We start from the raw sequence: 22,319 nt of genomic DNA on the forward strand, positions 1-22,319 counted from the left end.
TACTGGTTACTTTGCAGCCCGGACATTTCCCCCAAAACACATTTAGACGCTATCGCAACATAGAAGTACCTTTCAAATCCGATAATTTTTAAGACCTTCTGAATCATATTTAAGACCTTTTTAAGGCCTTAAATTCAGATTATCAAATTTAAGACTTTTTAAGACTTGTTAAGCCCCCGCGGGAACCCTGATTGTAACTTTTTTAATTGTCTGAACTTCTCCCACCTCTGACAATAAATCCTGAGTGGTTACCAAAAAAAAAACCCTGCTCTGAAGGTTATTTTCATTTACAAATCCTGCACTCAGCTTTGCTTTCTCCAATATCATTGAAAAGCAGCCAGATGCTGCTTCTTTTTTCGGTTTTCGCTCATTTCTTGACTTTTTCCGACACGCTTGCATTTAAATCCGGCTCCCCGTCTCCCCGTCGCTCTGTGCAGCTGGCCTGTACCACTACACATGCTGTGCCCCCCACCCTTCTTTCACATAATGGTATGATCCTAGTGTGTCCTCGCATATGATTGGCCGCATGGTGGCCCAGCTAAATAAAGACCCGCCCCTGCCTGCAAGGATTCTCAGCAAGAGTAGGAGCGGCTGAAGATTCTGCTTTCCCCGACGGGAGTCTGCTCTTCTAGCGGCAGCTCGCGATCGGCGTGTTGGAGACCTCTGAATTAAAGTATCAAGTCACCTCAAGTCAGAAGGCTCAAGTCCAAGTCAAGTCCCGAGTCATTGGTGTTCAAGTCCAAGTCGAGTCGCAAGTCTTTTGTGATGTTGTCAAGTCGAGTCTCAAGTCATAAAATGTGTGACTCGAGTGTGACTCGAGTTCAAGTTATGTGACTCGAGTCCACACCTCTGCCCTGCAGTATACAAAGTCATTCAAACTAGCTGCAACTTTACCAGCTTGGAGAACACTTTAATGATCAATCATTATAAAACATATCATATATAGTATTCTGAAATGGAGCCTCAGTGACCTTTGAGATATCACCCTCTTTCAATCCCAAGAAAACTTTCCTCCTCAAAGACACATTCACCTGTGACAGACTTTCACTTGTGGAAAGGTAAAGGGGCTTTACAAATTAAATGCATTATTATTATTATTATTATCATCATCATTAGGTTGGACACTCCAAGGGCCCCCCCTATTCAGGAGCCATCGGATTCCACCCAGATTCTCTTCACCCCAACTGGAACCCCCGATGCTGAACTCAGTCGTCAGGTGGAAGAACTATGGCAGATAGGTGTCCTCCCCTTTCAGGAAGAGCAAGGCATCACCAGATCCAAGCGCCCCTCCAGTCCAGTGGACCCCCTTCCAGCAGCTCATTGACCGGGTCCTGCGTCCCACTCTCAGTATGCAGATATCCGGATGACTACATCGTTCAAAGTGAGATGTTGGGGCAGGTGAAGGCGGGGCTCCAAGCTAACCTGAAGAAGAGTGAGTTGGGGTATCTGGGGTCGATGGAGTCTCCTCTTTGGTGCCGGGATGGGTGGGAGGTGGTGGTAGGTAGCAGCAGGAGTATGTGCAACACATCTTTCTTCTTCAGAAAAGCAGTAAGTACAATTGATTGTTTTTGTTCATTTCATATTGAGGAGAGCTAACAGGAAGTCTCTCATCAGCTGCAGCATTCTTCTTTATTTTCCAAAATGCCTCCACGCTCCTCTTCACGTCTCAAACTCGCCCCGTGATGAAGAAACTGAGAACAAATAAAACCTGAGCTTGCAGATTTGTCTGGAACACCAGAAGAACGTGTTGAAACCTCAATAAATAAACTTCACACGGTACGACCTCTCACCTTTCTGTGTGTCTTCACTTCCTGTCACCTGAGAGGAGAAGGAGAGAGAGAGAGAATAATGAGGATGATGAAACAAAGAGAAACAGCTAAAATGATGAAGAGAGAAAGAAGAGTGTTGTTTTCCTCTGAGGTCACGCTCCATTAAAGAGTTTCATATCTGGATGAATGGAGGATACGGTTTCAGTACTCACAGGTCTTCTAGATTGTGGCTCTGATCGTCTTTCCTCTGATCCTGTAGAGACGAACACAATCCAACAGTTTGAGATCCAGTTTAAATAAGTGTTTGTTCTTTGAGTCAGCTTCAGAGTCCTGATCTCATGCTTTACATCCCATCATATCTTCTCTGCGAACACTACGACTGCCTGCCACAGCTCTCAGCTGCATGACAGGAAGTAACCAGTCATTGGTCGAGAACAGGGGGGTCCAAACCTTTTTCAATGAGGGCCACATACAGAAAGATATATAAAGGTCTGGGCCGCTCTCTAGAGGAATGTTGCCTCATAAGTTCAGTTATAAGTCAGGAAACTCACTCAAATGAAGATAAAGGATGCTTGTTACTTGAAGATGCTTTAAGAAACAAACATCTCTCAGCTCTCCAGAGGGTTTACTTTATTCTGTCAGCAGCTCATTCCTTAAAGCAGGAGCTTCAGATTGATTATAATTACAGGAAATATGAAGGGTTTATTTCACGCTTGTTATAACAATAAGTTATTGGGCTTTTTTCTTATCAAGTTAGATTTGTTAGGAAATGTTTTCAGCTTTAATTGACTGCATGTATTTTAAAGGTGGGCTCTTATTAACACATGAATACTACTGTGTAATATATGTGTACATATATATTTAAGAAGTACAATACAAGACAAGCTGAAGTTTCATGTGTGGGCCGTATTTCATTATACTTTCAGAATTTGCCGAGGGCCGCATTTGGCCCCCGGGCCGCAGTTTGGACACCCCATAAGAACAGACTACCTTTCCCACTCTTCTGTAAAACCCCATATGTCTGATAGAGAGTTGATTACTAAAGTGTGGCTTTGCATTTCCAGCTGGCCTTCTGTAGTTGATGGAAGAATGAAAGAGCCTGCAGTCAGTGGGTAACATCACTGATCTGTTTCCCCAGTGAGAGAAACACCTCCCTGTGTTTCATACAATACTGCTGAACCAGCAGAGACCCCTTACTGACCCGAGAGTCTCCAGTCTGCAGTCTGGACTCTCCAGAAGATCTCTCAGCAGCTTCTCTGAATCCTGCAGATCGTTGTATCTCAGGTCCAGAATTCTCAGATGGATGTTGGACTTCAGAGCTGAGATCAGAGTAGAACAGCTGATCTGACAAACTGCAGTGCCTCAGTCTGAATAAAGAAAACATGATGAGGATACAAATCAGTTTATAATCAGATGTGTTACTCAACATTGAAATCAATGGGAACAAAAACATGTCTTCTTCAGAAAGTCAACCTCCTGTAAAACTAATGTTACTTCAGATGAACTTTATTCAGAAGTTATCGTTTACTAGATATTAAAAACATAGATTTACTTTTAACAACTAACATCTATTACAGTTCCTTTAAGAATCAGTCAGCATGTATCTCTGCAGTTCTTACTTTAGTACCTACAAATTAAAGTATGAATAAAAGAACATTTGTAACTGAATGGATGTAAGTTAATTACGTAGAAGAATCAGGTTGAATAACTAATGAAACATGAGATCTCCAGCAGTAACAGAGAGTCAGTGAACTGACCTGAGAGTCTCCAGTCTGCAGTCTGGACTCTCCAGAAGATCTCTCAGCAGCTTCACTCCTGAATCCTGCAGATCGTTGTAACCCAGGTTCAGATGTCTCAGATGAGAGTGGTTGGACTTCAGAGCTGAGATCAGAGCAGAACAGCTGATCTCTGACAACCTGCAGAGCTCCAGTCTGAATAAAGAAAACATGATGTGACTTTAGAAAACAATGATCCTGTTTGAAATAACTCCAGGTTTAATAATCTGTTCAGAGTCAAACAGGGTTTTAAAGGTCTCCTATCAGGCTATCTTTAGGCATATATTATGGGTCTCAGATACAAATATATAAAAGCATGTATATGATGTGTTTGCTCAAAATACCAAACAGATCATGCGTTTTAGAAATCCCTCATATCCCTCTGTTCCAGCTGTTAGAGGAGAGCAGGTTCGGGTCCTTAGCTTGAAAAGAAAAACAAGGAGGTGGAGCTAATGCCTGATCAGAATTCTACCAGCAGAAACTCAGCTAAATGCTGCCGTGATTAAACTCCATATCATGTTCCAAACATGGGTAAAGAGAGGGGCGGAGTTGTCAACTGCTCACCAACTGGTGGTGAGTTGGGTCGAGTGGCGGGGGAAGCCTCTGGATAGACCTGGTAAGCCCAAACGTGTAGTTCGGTTGAACTGGGAACATCTGGAGGAGGCCCAAGTTCAGGAGGCCTTCAACTCACACCTCCGGCATAGCTTTTCGGGCATTCCTGTGGAGGTTGGGGACATTGAACCAGAGTGGTCGGTGTTCAAAGCCTCTATTGCCGAAGCCGCGGCGGGGAGCTGTGGTCTCAAGGTCTTAGGTGCCTCAAGGGTTGGTAACCCTCGAACCTCCTGGTGGACACCGGTGGTCAGGGAAGCCGTCCGACTGAAGAAGGGATTTGTTATCCCGGGGGACTCCCGAGGCAGTTGCAAGGTACCGACAGGCCCGAAGGGCAGCAGCCTCAGCCGTGGCCGAGGCAAAGCAGCGGGTGTGGGAGAAGTTCGGAGAAGACATGAAAAAGGACTTTCGGGTGGCACCAAAGTTGTTCTGGAAAACTGTCCGACACCTCAGGAGGGGGAAGCAGGGAACCATCCAAGCTGTGTACAGTAAGGATGGGATGTTGTTGACCTCAACTGATGGAGTGTTAGGGCGTTGGAAGGAACACTTTGAGGAACTCCTGAACCCGACAACTCCGCCCTCTATGTTAGAGGCAGAGCTGGAGTATGACGGGGGATCAACACCAATCTCCCGGGGGGAGGTCACTGAGGTCGTCAAACAACTCCACAGTGGCAAAGCCCCGGGGGTGGATGAGATCCGCCCAGAAATGCTGAAGGCTCTGGGTGTTGAGGGACTGTCATGGTTGACACGTCTCATCAACGTTGCGTGGAAGTCGGAAACAGTACCGAAGGAGTGGCAGACCGGGGTGGTGGTTCCCCTTTTCAAAAAGGGGGATCAGAGGGTGTGTGCCAATTACAGAGGCATCACACTACTCAGCCTCCCCGGGAAAGTTTACTCTCAGGTACTCGAAAGGAGGGTCAGGCCGATTGTCGAACCTCAGATTGAGGAGGAACAATGCGGATTCCGTCCTGGTCGTGGAACGATGGATCAGCTTTTTTACTCTCGTAAGGATCCTGGAGGGGGCCTGGGAGTACGCTTATCCGGTCTACATGTGTTTTGTAGACTTGGAGAAGGCGTATGACCGAGTTCCCAGGGAGTTACTGTGGCAGGTGCTGCGGGAGTATGGGTGAGGGGGGTCTCTACTCAGGGCCATCCAATCTCTGTACTCCCAAAGCGAGAGCTGTGTCCGGGTCCTCGGCAGTAAGTCGGACCCATTTCCGGTGAGGGTTGGCCTCCGCCAGGGCTGCGCTTTGTCACCAATCCTGTTTGCAATATACATGGATCGGATTTCGAGGCGTAGTCGTGGGGGAGGGGGTCTGCAGTTCGGTGGACTAAGGATTGCACCACTGCTTTTTGCAGATGATGTAGTTCTAATGGCTTCATCGGTCTGCGACCTTCAGCACTCACTGGATCGGTTCGCAACCGAGTGTGAAGCGGCTGGGATGAGGATCAGCACCTCCAAATCTGAGGCCATGGTTCTCAGCAGGAAACCGATGGACTGTCCACTCCAAGTAGGGAATGATTCCTTACCCCAAGTGAAGGAGTTCAAGTATCTCGGGGTCTTGTTCTCGAGTGAGGGACCAATGGAGCGTGAGATGGGCCGGAGAATCGGAGCAGCGGGAGCAGTACTGCAGTCGCTTTGCCGCACCGTTGTGACGAAAAGGGAGCTGACCAGAAGGCAAAGCTCTCTGTCTACCGGGCCATTTTCGTTCCTAGTCCTAGAAGTTCGGTCATCCGGGAGGGACTCGGAGTTGAACCGCTCCTCCTTCGCGTCGAAAGGAGCCAGTTGAGGTGGTTCGGGCACCTAGTTAGGATGCCACCTGGGCGCCTCCCTAGGGAGGTGTTCCAGGCACGTCCAGCTGGGAAGAGACCAAGTGGTAGACCTAGGACCAGGTGGAGGGATTATATCTCTTCGCTGGCCTGGGAGCGCCTTGGGATCCCCCAGTCAGAGCTGGTTGATGTGGCCAGGGAAAGGAAAGTTTGGGGCTCTCTGCTGGAACTGCTACCCCCGCGACCCGACAACGGATAAGCGGGAGAAGATGGATGGATGGATGGATGGATGGATGGATGGATCATGTTCCAAACCACATCAAGGATTATCTCTGAAACAGTATGGAGCTCAAACTCTTTCTCTCTCTCAGGTATACCACAAGGTGAGTTCCTTTTTATTTCCTGCTTCTTCACACATGCTCTCTCCAGTACAGGTTAGCTCTGAGTGTTAGCAATGCTAATGTAAACACAGACCATATTACTTCCAGAACACGTCTCATTGTTTCTGACAGCAACGTTTCTGATTGGCCCGTTGGTGTAAAGCCCGCCCACATTTGAGTAATGCCGTCATGACGCAGCAAATCTGGATCAGCTCCGTTGTTCCCCCGTTTTTAGAGATGTGGGTACGGAGGAAAAGAGAGAGGGGTTTGTTTCCTGACACTTTGTGAGTCTCCTGACACCGGGGACACATGGTGATGTAGAGAAGACATCAGAAAGTGACTTTTGCATGATAGGAGACCTTTAATGTCAGAGATGATGTAGAAACAATCCATTGATGATCTGGAACTTTAACTTTGATCAGATGTTTAACAAGTCCTTCATCTCCCTCACAGCTCATCAGTACTCACAGCATCTCCACTGACTCATGGAGCACAGAGTGAGTCTGTGGAAGCTCAAACACTCTCCCTCACACATTCAACTTCTCTTTGTTATCTGATCAATATTCAGTCTTTAGCAAAAATGGAAAAATAATTGTAATGAATTTTTTTCAAATTCAGAAAATGATAAACACAAACAGATGAAGTTCAGTCAGTGAACTGACCTGAGAGCCTCCAGTCTGCAGTTTGGACTCTTTAGTCCAGAACTCAGCAGCTCCACTCCTGAATCCTGCAGAGTGCTGACACTCAGGTCCAGATCTCTCAGATGGGAGGGGTCAGACTTCAGAGCTGAGGCCACGACTTCACAGTGAGTCTCTGAGAGTCCACAGTTAGTGAGTCTATAATAACACATATATTACAACATGTGTTAAAAAAAGAGGAAACATAATGACCTCAAGCATTTGATGAAAAAATATTTGACATGTTCTGATTGAGATTTGCTGTTAGTCCATTTTATATATATATATATATATGATAATAGAGTGTAATGTGTTGTCAGTGTGATCTGATCACATGTCTGTGCTCCTGCTGTCACTGACTGTTACCAAGGAAACAGAAATTAAATAAATCACTTGACAATATTAGAGATGTACATATTTAAATGTTAATTCATATTTAGATGTGAATGATGGATGTTTTGTCTTCTCTGAGCATCTGGAAATGTATTGTGCACACAAACACAGTTAACAAACCAATAAAGTTTCAATATTCTAAACTGAATACCATCAGATGTTCTCACTGTATGAGTATTAAGACATAACTCTGGTATTGGTGGGATATGATATAGATCTTATGTTAAACTCTAAAACATTGTGATAAAAACGTGTGTGTGTTTAATGATAAAGAAACTACTAGAAAGTAATAATAACTGATAACTGTAAGTCCTGCTGTGTGGTGTGATCACATGCTGAGAAACCTCTGAAGTCCTTCATGTGTTTGACATGTCGCCTCCATCACTCAATATGAAGAGAGGAACGCCTCAATTTAACTATTATTATAAATAAATAGAAGAACAGTGTTGGTTTATTTTGCTCTCAGTATTTAAACAGCAGAAACGTTATAATGTTTATTTTAATAATTAAACTTCTGATCCACATTAGTTTATAAAGTTAATCACATATGGACTTACTTGGCCTTCCTGCAGTTCCTCACAGCTGGAATCAGTCTCCGTCGTCCCTCCTCTGATGTGTTGTACTGACTCAGGTCTAACTCATCCAGAACCTCCTCTGACATCTGCAGCATGTAGGCCAGAGCAGAGCAGTGGATCTCAGAGAGTTCCTTCTCTGATCTGTTCTCTGACTTCAGGAACTCTGTGATCTCCTGATGTACTGAGAGGTCCTTCATCTCTGTCAGACAGTGGAAGATGTTGATGCTCCTGTCAGGAGAGATTTCATCACTGCTCATCTCCTTCAGGTTGTTGATGGCTCTCCGGATGGTTTCTGGTCTGTTGTCTGTGCGACCCAGCAGGCCTCCTAACAGTCTCTGGTTGGACTCCAGAGAGAGGCCGTGGAGAAAGCGGACAAACAGGTCCAGGTGGCCATTTTTACTTCTGAGGGATTTCGCCATGGCTTCCTTTAGGAAGAAATCCAGGGATGGGTACTCCTGATCACTGCTGTTACTGTTCTCATAGGGCCAGTCACTCTCCAGGAAGTCCTTCAGTACCGCTGTGTCTCTGTTGGTGTAACAGTGGAACATGTAGACTGCAGCCAGAAACTCCTGAATGCTCAGATGAACAAAGCAGTAGACTGTTTTCTGGAAGATCAAACTCTCTCTTTTGAAGATCTCTGTACAAACTCCTGAGTGCACCAAGGCCTCGGTGACGTCAAGACCACAGCGCTGCAGGTCTTCTTGGTAGAACATGATGTCTCCTTTCTCCAGATGTTCAAACGCCAGCCTCCCCAGCTTCAGAAGAACCTCCCTGTCAGCCTCCGTCAGCTGCTGTGGACTCGTCTCATGTCCCTCTTCATACTTCTGCTTCTTCCTCTTGGTCTGGAACAGCAGGAAGTGTGAGTACATGTCAGTGAGGGTCTTGGGCAGCTCTCCTCTCTGGTCTGTAGTCAACATGTGGTCCAGATCTGCAGCAGTGATCCAGCAGAAGACTGGGATCAGACACATGATGTGGAGGCTCCTGGAGCTCTTGATGTGAGAGATGATTCTGCTGGACAGGTCTTCATCACTCGATCTCCTCCTGAAGTACTCCTCCTTCTGGGCGTCAGTGAAGCCTCGTACTTCTGTTACCCTGTCCACACACTCAGGGGGGATCTGATTGGCCGCTACAGGTCTGGAAGTTATCCAGACGAGAGCCGAGGGAAGCAACTTCCCCCTGATGAGGTTTGTCAGCAGCACGTTGACTGAGGACTGCTGTGAGACATCAGACACAACCTCATTGTTTCTGAAGTCCAGAGAAAGTCTGCATTCATCCAGGCCGTCAAAGATGAGCAGCACTTTACAGACAGCCAGCTGCTCTGCTGTGACCTTCTGTAAGGTTGGATGGAAAACATGGAGCAGCCTGAGAAGACTGTACTGCTCACCTTTGATCAGGTTCAGCTGCCTGAAGGAGAGCGGGATCACCAGACTGACATCTTGGTTCCCCAAACCCTCGGCCCAGTCCAGAGTGAACTTCTGCACTGAGAAGGTTTTTCCAACTCCAGCGACTCCGTTGGTCAGGACCGCTCTGATGAGAGTCTGTTGGTCAGGTAAGGCTCTAAAGATGTCCTGGCACTTGATTGGAGTGTCATGGAGGGGCTTCTTCTTGGAAGCTGTCTCCAGCTGCCTCACCTCATGTTGGGTATTAACCTCTTCACTCAGGCCTTGTGTGATGTAGAGCTCAGTGAAGATGCTGTTGAGGGGGGTTTCACTTTCATCAGTTCCTTCAGTCACACTTTCACATCTCCTCCTCAGACTGAGCCTGTGTTCATCTAAAACCTCCTGCAGACCACTATCTGCTGGAAGAGAAGGGAACAGGAGAGAATCAGAAAATGCTTTTGAGAATATAACAATAAAACAAATAAAAACAGACTGAGTTTAACCTGTTAAGCCCTGAGCCTGTTTTTCAGGTCTCAGGCTAGAAAATGACCATATCTTCCCTTCTAAAAGGGTTACATTAATAATCTTTTTTCTCAAAGTAATGATAAACCTGTGAGTTGGATGTAGAAAAGTCAGAATCAATATAGATGTTTTTTATTTTAAAGAAAATTCAGATTGAACATAGTAAAAAACTGTAAATTATAGTGTCCGTCCAAAAATTCTTTTTTACTTATAGTGAAAACTACCCTTGGATGATGGTAAGGTAGACTAAAAGCTTTAGGAATCCAAAGTACAACATATGATAAGTACCCTGTATCAAGATTGATACAAAACAAGTGACATTTGATCTTTTTAGAGAGGTTTAGCAAAACAAACTCCACCTCTGAGGTGATTTTGGTGGAAATGGGCGTTTTTACTGTTTCTCTGGAACCCATTGGTCGATTTGGGTGATTGACATCCCTTTTTGACCGTTAGAGCCAATAGAATCTAAGGGGAATTTCCACATAGAACTTACCATTGAGAAATGAGAGCTATGCGCACACAGTTTTGCATGAGAGCGAACCTATCTCTCGCTCTGACATCTGGAAACTTAAAAGCAGGTTTATTGCTGATGGATTATCAGAAATCATTTCAAAGGGACACAGACACATTGGATTAACCTATGGATTAACTTCAGCAGCGTTTTATAGTTTTAATGCCATTGAAGAACACCTTTGACCAGACAACGACCAAGGTGAGCCATTTTGCCGTTTTTAGCTACCTAGCGCCACATGTTTTGATGTCTGTTCTTGTTAATATCTTCGCGAGTTCTTATCATGGAGTGATGATGTATGTACAGATCGATTCTGTGTCTTCTCACGATGCTAGTCGATGGGTTGGACGTGCAGCTACGATAAGTAATAAGGGTATTATGAGTGAGCTTCTGTGCAGTAATGCATTAGCATTTTTTCACCCGTGGCTAATTCAAAGGCTGAGCGTTATCTTTGTGGGTTTAAAAAAAAAAAAAAAGATCAGTTAGTTGAGTTTCTTCCCGTTACATGGATATAAAACATTCATAGTTTATTAAATATTAAGATGCCCTCAGACGCTGTTTCCTGCAGATGACGCGTTTTTCCCCCCGGTACCGGGGGGCGGTGTAGAACAGGTTAAATGTTTTATAAACATTTTAATGTCTATGCTCTTCAACAGAATACCTAATAAAAAAATAAATGAACCAGGAAGAGGAATAAACGCTGCATGAGTTCGGCCTCTTACCTCGTACAGAGCTGCTCTGACTGGCTGTCTGCAGGCCAGCTCTGGTTCTGGGTCTTTCTCCACACTGGGGACAGGAGGGGTCTCCTGATGGAGTGCGCTGCTCCCAGTATGAGGTGATGCACTGTCTGCAGAACCAGTGTCCACAGCTGGTGGAGACTGGATCCTTCAGGACGTCCTGACACAGAGCACAGCTGGACAGCTGCTCCTCCACAGGAACACCACTCTTCCTCTTCCCTCTGTGGAGAGGAACACATCCTTTATAGCACTTTACTTCAGAGGGGCTGATTCTCACCAAAGGTACAACAAGGGGGCAACTTCTAGTTTGATATTTAAAAAAAGGTCTATATAATATATACCCTTGTGATCAGGTAGATAGCTTACAATTCATATTATCATAAAACCAGAGAGCCTCCTGTCTGGATTCATCACCCAGAGGAGCACATGTTCCCTGAATCTACACACACAGCTGTGTTAACCTGGTTCACTATAAACCCAACTTGCATAGAATCTGCTGTGAATTAATAGAGATAAACATGTGGAAAGGATGCTTAAATAACAACAGAATGATACTGATTTGTAAAAAGCTGAGTTAATGCTTTGTCAGCTCTGTCTCCAACACAACGAGCATAACAACATGTTTAAATGTTTTTTTTTCTGAAGAGACCGGTTTGATTAAAGCTAGGCTAACATTAGCTGCTCCATCAACACTCAGAGTAACTTCATGAAGTCATAAGTACAGCAGTCACTATATTGTTAGCACCACAGACAGTCTCTGGTTTATACAGGAACATGAATAACCCTGATTGAATATGAGCTGCTGTAGAGCTCTGTTCTCCTCTCTGATTCCCCTCAGACCGTCAGAGACCACAGGAGCACAATCTCAACACTAACAGGGTTTTGTAAAAGAGCGTCACAAACTTTACACTCAAGTTGAAATGTGTCACGCTGCATGAATACGCAGGTGATATGAATTTAACATCTTCACTTCCTTCGTGTTGCCAGGCACGGATCTGGGTCTTTGTATTGACTCTACATGTGATTTCACAAAACACTATTTTATCTGCTAATGCTCAACACAACCAGCTCACCAGGTTATCACTATTATTAATAAACATCTTAAAAAGACATATCATAGATATGCCCAAGTAGTTAAATAATGTTTTGGATAATATATATAGTTTTTAAATCAGAATGTATCAACATTGTTGCTATTTAAAATAGTGGTGCACGATAATTATCGGTCCGATATTAGGAATTATGACGTCATCCCGATAAACCCAATAAAAGTATTAATAGCCCCGATAATATACAATATATTTTTTGGGTACAAAAAAAGAAAGAAATACTGCGGTGTGGGTGGATTGGGATGAGGGACGCTTGTTTTTCACTCGGCTCCTCCCGTTTTGCCAGTACTGTGGTATTAGTGGTTTAGGAAGAGGGGTGTTTTTCACAAATCCAGCGCTCCCTAACTCATGCCTGGCTGTGACGTAAATGGTGTGCGGCCGTGAAACCAGGACAGTAAACAAACATGTCGTCGGTAGTATGGGACTATTTCAAAGTTTCAGAGTTAGATAGTTCGCTTGCTATTTGTATTAACAAATGCAGAAGTTCCACGAGGAGGGAAAAAGGCAACGAGCTATAATACTTCCAACCTGATTAGTCACCTGAAACATCGCCATCGCTACGATGGTGTGTTAAAAGCGTACGAAGACGCCTGCGCTGCTAAACTAGCGGCGAATCCAAAGCCAGCTGCAAAGGCACCGGGGCTTTCACCTATCGACGAGGCTTTTGAAAAAGGCAAGAAGTTTGCCAGAGACGACCCCAGGGATAAAACGATCTCTAACTTCATCATAGAAATGATGGCGCTTGACGAGAGTCAAAACTGTTCTTGGCTTTGTTTTGTTCATAGTAGTAATGCTCATGTCATTTGCTCACTACTAGTCTTTTTTTTACCACCAGCTGTGCAAAAACTACAGGTACATTTAATATATATATATATTATATTATTATCGGTTATCAGTATCGGTCTTGAGAAGCAGGAAGTTATCGGTATCGGTTTCAAAAAACCAATATCGTGCACCCTAATTTAAAACCATTTTATACACAGATACAATGATAATATAATTGCATATTGAAATATCCTTAGATAATGTTAGCTTACTCTGCTGCGTTTTCCCTTTACAAACTGCTCATATGATATCATTAAAGAACAGTTTAATATATTAGATTACATCAAAAGTGGATCCTCTTCAGGTCAGTTTACAGGAGAGACTCTTACTTTGTGTCTGAGGGTCCAGGTTCATTACTGAAGTATGGAGGTGGTGTCATAGACCGGTCACTCATCTGACCGGTGTGCTCTTCCTCATCTTTTAAATCACTCATCTTCTCCAGTCTGAGAGATAAACCAGTACACACACACACACACACACACACACACACACACACACACACACACACACACACACACACACACACACACACACACACACACACACACACACACACACACACAACCAACCATCTTAATAATAAACTTGGTTAAAATACATGAAATCAGTCAGACTTCAGACAGGCCGCTCTCCATTTTGTCTGCGCTGGGCTGTCACATGTTATGTAACTCTGACGAATCAGAAAACACTTGCAGAAGTCTCATTGGACTCTAGGACGCAGATTGTTAAGCAATACGTTATTTTCTGACATCCAGTTTGACAGAGTAAATAATAAATGTGTTAGAAAGCAGATCCTGGTGTTAACACTCACCCTGTTGTTCTCCTCCTGACGAGCTGTAAAATGGCGTCTGACAAGTCTGACTTCATACTTTCACTTTCAACTTCCCTCCCTGTCTGCAGCTCCTCCTCTGATTCATAACCAGCCTTATCAGCTGAAGCAGTTCACACGCAGGGACTTTGTTCAGTGAGATAGAAAAATACATGCAGCTAAAAACAAGCTCAACAAAGTTATCAAAAGGACACAACATCCACACATCAGCCTCCATAGGATATAATTAAATCTGCTTTATATAACAAACAATGAACGGCGACTTAAATAAAAACACAAGGCTAAATTTAACTAATTTACAACATGTGCAAAAATCAGGGCTGAAATAGAGATCTCACCTCTAGCAAGTGTTTTAAATAGGGGCAGAGAAACAGGAGAGAATCAGGCTGCAGCTCCTCACTGAAAAGTGTTTTAAATAGGAGAGAAGTGTGCAGGGATGCTCAAATTCGTGTTCATGCAGCCTCTAAATAATGGTAATACTGATTAAAAATCATTTCTAGGGCAGAAAGTATTTTAAAAGTGAGAAAAACTTTTAAATGGCTTAAAAAGCACAAAGTGATTTAAGTGCATTTCCAAGTTTCCCCACAGGACGGCTCCAGAGAGCGCATCACCCGACATGAGCACAGTGCATTAACAGCAGAAAACACGATAAATAAAAGGCAAATCAATTTATTTAAAGTGCGGGGAGGCTCCACAACAGACACAGGTACATTCCTACATCCCCACAATAGTGACACTGATGATTTAAAGTCGTTTCAGTGGGGAAAAGAGTGCTAAAAGTCTGATAAGAGCTGCTAAAAGTCTGCTAACAGTGTGGTAAAAGTCTGATTGTTTCAGAGAACCATAGTAATGATTCAATAAACCATTTACATCTAACAGTATTGATTCAAATTCATTTTTAGGGGGAAAAGTGCAGATGAGGCATTTCGGTATTTTGGGCAAAACACTTCACCCAATCCTGTATATATATATGCTGTTAAATACTGTGCAATATACACCTGGCTGCTAAACAGTGGCGGTTCTAGAACATTTTACATGGGGTGGCGAAGGGGGGGGGGGGGGGGGCGGACAGTACGTGGTATTTTGTATATATATATATATATATATAACCTATTTATTGTTAAATCGTGCCCTAACACAAGTGTTTTTAATGCACAAGAGAAACAAGGTGTTCACTTAGACAAACAAACTAACATATAGTATACAACAGCAGAAAATACTTATGATACCCTAGAACTCTGTTTACTGTAAGTACAGTAAAAGTACTTAGTTATACACTTAAGTACACAAATTACATCACCCATCTCTACATTAGGAAAGTTAACATTACATTAAATGGTAATAACTGGTGCAATAGGATTTGTATTGTCATATTTCAGCAGCAGTCCTCCCACTACAATAAAAAATAAAAATGTGTATACAATTCAAAGGGTATTTATTTGTGGTCTATAATTTGACTTGACTAAACTAACTTAGCATCATAGACTAATCCTAACTATATGAAATAGTTTTGAGTACCATTACTGGTGTTTTATCATGTATAAATAGCCTGTGTGTCTCCACAAATTTCGTTTACGGCCATACAACCGATGAGAAAGATTTGAAATATGATCATTTGAAGTACAAACAACTTTTAATAAAGTACAACCAAAATCAATACACTGAGCAAAACCGCCATAGAAACTGATTAAAAGTCCTTAGCTTAGTTCCCCCTTTCAGAAGAGACCATCTGCGGATCTTACTTAACCCTTAGATGCACGAGTGACCCTACACTCTTCCAGAATAATGTGTTTTTATGCCATTTTTGTCATTTTGGTCAAGAAAAATCACTTGTATAATATTTAGTATTATATTTTGGTTCACACTAGAAATATTTTAAATTGAATTTTTAACTATTTATAATTTTAGACATTTCTTTTACATTTTGAAAAAAAACGTTTTCCCATAGGATTCCATAGAAAATGCATGCGGGTCATTTTTGACCCACTTATGGAAGCTTGGGGTAGTGATACAAAAACTACCATTTCTTAAAATGTAAATTTAAAATGGCATGATATCCAAAACATGTTTTTTGAGGAATAGCTGGAATATGAAATGATAATAAAATGTAATTAGGCAAGGCAAGTTTATTTATATAGCCCCTTTCAACACAAGGCAATTCAAGGTGCTTTACAAAAATGAAAGACATTCAGACAAAGGCATTTAAAAACAGTCATTAAAAAGAAAAGATAATAAAAGAAACATTAAAAGAAAAAATAGTACATGAATAAAAAGTTACAGTGCAGTTTAAGATATGAATAGTTCAATTAAAAGCAGCGGCAAAAAGAAAAGTCTTCAGCCTGGATTTAAAAGTAGTAAGAGTTGCAGCGGACCTGCAGTTTTCTGGGAGTTTGTTCCAGATATTTGGAGCATAATAACTGAACGCTGCTTCTCCATGTTTAGTTCTGACTCTGGGGACAGAAAGCTGACCAGTCCCTGAAGACCTGAGAGATCTGGATGGTTCATAATTTAGCAGGAGGTCAGAAATGTATTTTGGGCCTAAACCATTCAGTGCTTTATAAACCAGCAGCAGTATTTTGAAATCTATTCTTTGACACACAGGAAGCCAGTGAAAAGACTTCAGAACAGGAGTGATGTGATCCACTTTCTTAGTGTTAGTGAGGACTCGAGCAGCGGCGTTCTGAATCAGCTGCAGCTTCCTAATAGATTTTTTAGTGAGACCTGTGAAGACACCATTGCTGTAGTCGAGTCTACTGAAGATAAAAGCATGGACAAGTTACAAAGATACTTCAAGAAAACCACCTCACCGGGTCAAAAAAGACTCACTTATGGAAGCTTGGAGTAGTAATACAAAAACGACAGTTTCTTAAAATGTATACAATGTAAATTTAAAATTAGAATGGCATGATATCCAAAACATGTTTTTTAAAGAATAGCTGGAATATGAAATGATAAAAAAATATAATTACAAAGATACTTCAAGAAAACCACCTCACCGGGTCAAAAAAGACCTACTTATGCATCTAAGGGTTAAATGGCAGCCGATTCCAGCACTTTGCAACAAGAAAAAAGCTGGAATTGAACTTTCAGCCAAACACCAAACAAGCGTTCACAGCAAGACTGAGACGCTGTATTTGATATGAATGCATTGTTGATAAAAGTCATGATTCAAGAGGTGATGAGATTTGTGTTGTATTGCTCTAATAGACCATTTGCTCAAATATTCATATTTTAACAACTATTTCAAAGTCAAACAAAAAAAAGGACCACTGTCAATCAACAGGGTGTAGGGGGCGGCTTCGGAGAGAAGCAGTGCCGTGAGTGGCTCTCTCCTTTGTGATGCTGTGACTTAGCTCCAATCTCACAATGGAAATTGAATATCACCATTGGATTTATAGCTGCTTAAACACCGCTGATAATGCAGCCTTCTTCCACAGCTAAAATAGCCTACAATGTATCCTCTTTTACTCAAGCTTGGAGCCTAAACCACGGGCAAGAGAAAGCCATGAGAAAGATTTGAAATATGATCATTTCAAGTACAGACAAGTTTTAAAAAAGTACAACCAAAATCAATACACTGAGCAAAAGCGCCCAGAAAGGGATGAAAAGTCCTTAGCTTAGTTCCCCCTTTCAGAAGAGACCACGGTTTGGGCGGATCTTACTTAAATGGCAGCCGATTCCAGCACTTTGCAACAAGAAAAAAGCTTGAATTGAACTTTCAGCCAAACACCAAACAAGCGTTCACAGCAAGACTGAGACGCCGTATTTGATATGAATGCATTGTTGATAAAAGTCATGATTGAAGAGCACCACTTTGTGTGTTTTGCAAAATGTCCATGCAATGTGCCAGCAAACATGGAGCTCCAAACAGGTGATTTACAGGAGTAAAAGAGGATCCATTGTATTTGAGCTGTAACTGAGAAGGTGGAGGGTTATCAGCGGCGGCGTTTGAGCCAGTAGCTTTGACTCGTTAACCCTGCTTTCCTTTAACATTGCACACTGCAAGGTGTGGTAGCCCCCAACCCCCCCACTCTATTTCTAATGTTGGCTTTGAGGCCTGTGCAGTAGCGTAGGCAGAAATGTACTTTAGGGTGGGCCTGTAAAAAATAGGGTGGGCCAGATTTTTCTTCAGCGGATCAGAAGCGAACAACAATCCCCGCCGGTACCGGTGGCAGATTACTTTTGGAATACTTTCTTTTTCCATAACAGATGGGTATGTTTTGGTGAACAGGAGACACGTATTTTACTGTTTTAATGGCTTATCAAGAACTCATCTGCACCACACATAAAAAACATCACCCGGACTGCATTCTTTGTACTGTCTTAAAACCTTTCCTTAGAATATGTTATGAATTGTAAGGTGTCCTTGGGTGCTTTGAAAGGCGCCCCTAAATAGAATGAATTATCATTATTATTTATTATTATTATTCTGAAACGATGTAAACTGTTTCCAGTCACTTGCCCCATGCATTCAGCAGCAGCAGGCCATTCACTTTGATTTTATCCCGTTATGAATGTCATCATTTCGACAATAAAGAAATGCTAAAGCACTTTGAATTGCCTTGTGTTGAAAAGTGCTATATAAATAAACTTGCCTTGCCTTGCTACATAAACGTTATCTTGCACATTTTATCTAACCATCTCCGTTTCTAACTTTCAATATCTTTTGAAAGAGATCTCTCTCATCTGCGTGCGGGGGCGGGGCCTCACAGACACGCTGCATCTCTCTCTCGCTCACAGATACGCTGCAGCGCTGTGCAGTGTGCACACAGTTCTGCCGGTAATGAATATTACATTTTGTGAGGAAAGTTTTCCACCAATAATTCAAATAAGTATTCCAAAATGTATTCACTTGAGATTTACGAAAGTAACTGTAATCAGATTACTCGTTTTTCAAATGTAACGCCAGCTGAATACACTTGATTTTTGTATTCTGATTACGTAACGCCGTTACATGTATTCCGTTACAAGCCAACCCTGTGTATATCTCTCCGGACTGTCCACCAGCAGATGAGAAACACCCACCTCTCCGCCTCTTCCAAGGGACGAGGGAACCGTGCGGCAGAGTTTCCGTTAACATTTGTTGTTCTTCTGACAGCCCAGCAGCAGGAGAGGTGGGGAGAGGGAGGCGGGGCTATTTTTGTTATCAGAAAATGATCGTTTAGATCGCTGCTAGATGAGGGCAGTGGGAACTCTTCTTGGAGTCTGGCTTTTTTTTAAAACCAAAGTTCATTAGTGAACTTTGAGCCATCATTTATTTTGCAGGCAGCTCTCTGCCTCTCTCACGTTATTATGGTGCGCGCCGGAACCAACAATCAGTTTTACCGTAAATGAGTTCGGTTCAGAGGACAAAGCACAACATTAATTCAACTCGATATTTGTTCACTTGAATTTCACTTTGAATTATTGGATATTCTCAATGGGTGAATACATTTTTTTATAATAATAATTAAATAATTAAAAAAAAATTAAATTGTATTTTTAATTTTATTTTTAAATGACACCGAAGCTTTCTCAGGGTGGGCCAATAGGCGCATTCACACTGCGGTACTTTTCCCACAAAGGTTCATGTGAACTTAGTTCATGTGAACTCTTTAGTTCGCATGAACTAAGTACAGATCGCGTTTACACTGGAAAAAGTCCCTGGGGGTGGATTAGGCAAATGAAGCCGCTGACGTCACTTGTTCTTCTTCTGCTTTGGGTTTACTGGCAGGCCGCAAACCACTTCATGGCGTATACTGCCGCCTAAAGTCCCCGGCCGGAAGTCCCCGGAGTTGGGGACTGGCTTTAGTAGAAGGAGGAGGGGGGACATGGCCTGGTTCACCTGGCAAGCAGAGGGGCGGCCTTCAGGCTCCGGTTCGTCCAGAGGTTCCTGACTGGACCTGCTGACCTGGTCTGGAGACCCGTAGCTCGGGCCTTATTGGAGCGCTGTGGTGGGCTGGGTCTGGCTGAGTCGCCTGTTCCTAATGGACCTGAAAGGATTATGCCTGAACAATCTCTCGGGTTTCTATGGAGGTCTCTTCAAGGTGTGGGGACTACTCAAAAAAGAGAGACCAGAGTGCCGTGGCTCACTGTTCTGGCTCCTCAGAGAGCCGGTGGTCCGTGGATCTCGTTTTGTGTGTGGAGTAGGGCCTTCTCTACAACAGAGACTCTGTGAGGAGAGGATCCTCACGCTGGGCCAGGTGGTGGAGGTGTGTGGCCCCCGTCTGGACAACGCTGCAGGCCTGGCCTCACGTCTGAGCCTCAGGTCAGTCCGGGTGGTCAGCCTCCTGCTGCAGAGCTGGAAACAGCAGCTCAGCCAGTCAGAGCTGGCGCTGATCGCTGCTCACTGTAACGGACTGAAGTCTCCAAATGACAATGACTCTTTTCCAGAGATGCAATGTTTTCCTGATCTCAGTTGTGAGGGTTTTTTGTTAAAGTTGGAAAATGTTACTGATTTTAAGTTTAGCACCATGTCCAACAAAACATTTTATTATTTGGTGACAAAGGTGCTGAATCAGAGCAGACTCCAAAAGCGAGTGGACACCCGGTGGAGAGCCCACCTGGGCCTGACGGAGGCTCAGAGGCCTGAGTGGAGAGCGCTCTACAAGCCTCCGCTGACTAAGAGGGGTGGGGACCTCCAGTGGAGGGCTCTCCACGCTGCGGTAGCTGTTAATGCGTTTGTTTCAGTGATCAACCCTACAGTGTCTGACGCCTGTCCTTTCTGTGAACAGAGGGAAACCATTTTTCATTGTTTTACAGAATGTGGTCGACTCCTTTGTCTTTTTCAGTTACTCACTCAGATGTTGTTTTTGTTTAATGTGGTTTTTTCTAAGTCAATGTTCATTTTGGGTTGTAGGTACAGCCAGAAGCAAAAGTGCAAAAGTCAGCTTTTTAATTTTTTGTTGGGGCAGGCTAAAATGGCCATTTACCTCAGCAGGAGGAATACAGTTGAGGACTCATTGGATACCGATGCAGTTTCGATTTTCAAGCGGATGGTTAAAGCAAGACTGAAAGCGGACTACGGTTACTTTTGCTTAACAAAAAATGTGGGAGAATTTGAGGCCATGTGGTGCTTTAAAAATGCTTTGTGTTCTGTGGAGAATGAGGATCTTATTTTCAGTCGTTGTCTGAACTGACAATGTGTGTCAATGTGTCTGTTTGGTTATTTGCTTTGTGAATAAAAGTGGTTTGAAAAATCAAATCTCTCTCTCTCTCTCTCTCTCTCTCTCTCTCTCTCTCTCTCTCTCTATCGCAGTGTTTCTCAAACTTTTTCATACCAAGGACCACTTAACCAATAAAAAAACACTCGCGGACCACCTAACTCCACAAATATCCAAAAACACATCGTTTTTTACAAATCGCCTGAAAATGGTACAAACAAGTGGCAACATGTGTGATGAAGGTGTTTATCTGGGCTATATCATGCAATCAAAAGTGAAACTTAAGCTCGCTCCATTGCGGAGATATTCCCGCGAGAGTGTGGAAAACTTTAATTAATTAATTAATTTCAAATGTGAAATGTTACCAATATATTCACGGACCACTAGGGGGCGCTCACGGACCACCAGTGGTCCGCGGACCACACTTTGAGAAGCACTGATTTATTCTATCGCTATCTACCCGCTCAACCACTCCGCACCGTAGACCGGAAGTTTACAACCGCACACCCAGCCGCCGGAAGTTGATAGACGCCACAGAGCCAATATCTGTGTGTGAAATTGTTCCATCCTCAAAAACAAAAAACGAATGCTTTTGCAGTCTAGCTGCAGCTTCTAGCTACGGTCTTCTGTTAAAAAAAAGGTCTTACTGTTACAGTAAATCCCATGAATGTATGAGATTAAATTAGCTTTATCATATCTCAATCAGTGATTAAAGGTAGGGTATATACATTTGAGAAACCTGGGTTGCATTCCAATAGTCCATTTAGCTTAGGAACCTTCCTAATGGAGTGAAATGACCCGGAAGTCCCTCAGTGGCAGCCATGATAAGTGCCGTTCCAATTCTCCAAATGAAAGGAAAGGAGGTTTCAAACTTCCTTTATAACCTCCTTTAGCTTAGGAACCACTGGACCTCCCTAACCGAAAGGAGAGGAGAAAATGCTGCCCCACAATGCATTGCAGCCGCAGCATTTGCCGTCACTCAACAGTCGGCCGTTCACGGAAACAACCGATTATGACCGAGAAATTATATCATGAAAGTTACGGTGCTTATTAAGCATTTTAAAACGTATGTGGTAAGTTGCCAAAGTGCTTTTTTCTGAACATTCCTCAGTGTTATAATCAAAAAGAGAAATATGAACGTTAGTTTTTACTGAAATGATCAAATAAAGTCAACATCTCACAGTCTTTACTGAGCTGTGTGGGGTTTGTTCAACTTGTAAAAGATGTTTGAATGGTGATATACACAGTGATAGATGTTAAGGACTAACGTTTATAATAAATACATTTGTATTGATTTTAAGATCTTTTCATAGTTCA

The 22,319-nt window shown here is 43.0% G+C and overlaps 1 protein-coding gene across 2 annotated transcripts; it reads right to left on the reverse strand.

Moving 5' to 3' along the window:
* Window positions 1-763: 763 nt before the first annotated feature.
* On the reverse strand, window positions 764-14,124 carry LOC117535872 (protein NLRC3-like). 2 transcript variants are annotated; one of them, XM_034200492.1, is made up of 10 exons: window positions 13,843-14,124; window positions 13,361-13,474; window positions 11,083-11,318; window positions 7,931-9,743; window positions 6,966-7,139; window positions 3,527-3,700; window positions 2,971-3,136; window positions 1,982-2,022; window positions 1,791-1,818; window positions 764-1,691 (listed from the first exon to the last, which is right to left on the reverse strand). In XM_034200492.1, the coding sequence occupies exons 1-9, from the start codon at window positions 13,896-13,898 to the stop codon at window positions 1,815-1,817; spliced, it is 2,778 nt and encodes a 925-aa protein (XP_034056383.1). In that variant the 5' UTR covers window positions 13,899-14,124; the 3' UTR covers window positions 764-1,691; window positions 1,791-1,814. The 2 variants fall into 2 exon arrangements, with proteins under 2 accessions (XP_034056383.1, XP_034056382.1); XM_034200491.1 differs by having other exon boundaries at window positions 767-1,691; window positions 7,931-9,746.
* Between the last annotated feature and the right edge of the window lie 8,195 nt (window positions 14,125-22,319).

This window comes from Gymnodraco acuticeps, unplaced genomic scaffold (genome assembly GCF_902827175.1).
Source record: "Gymnodraco acuticeps unplaced genomic scaffold, fGymAcu1.1, whole genome shotgun sequence".
Classification (NCBI taxonomy): Eukaryota; Metazoa; Chordata; class Actinopteri; order Perciformes; family Bathydraconidae; genus Gymnodraco; species Gymnodraco acuticeps.

Excerpts from the sequence above, each read along its gene's own strand:
- LOC117535872 (XM_034200491.1), bottom strand. The coding sequence starts at position 13,898 with ATGAAGTCAGACTTGTCAGACGCCATTTTACAGCTCGTCAGGAGGAGA. Across the intron at positions 3,701-6,965 it reads TGCAGACTGGAGGCTCTCAG|ACTGGAGCTCTGCAGGTTGT; the intron begins GTCAGTTCACTG and ends TTCTTTATTCAG. Across the intron at positions 3,137-3,526 it reads TGCAGACTGGAGACTCTCAG|ACTGAGGCACTGCAGTTTGT; the intron begins GTCAGTTCACTG and ends TTCTTTATTCAG.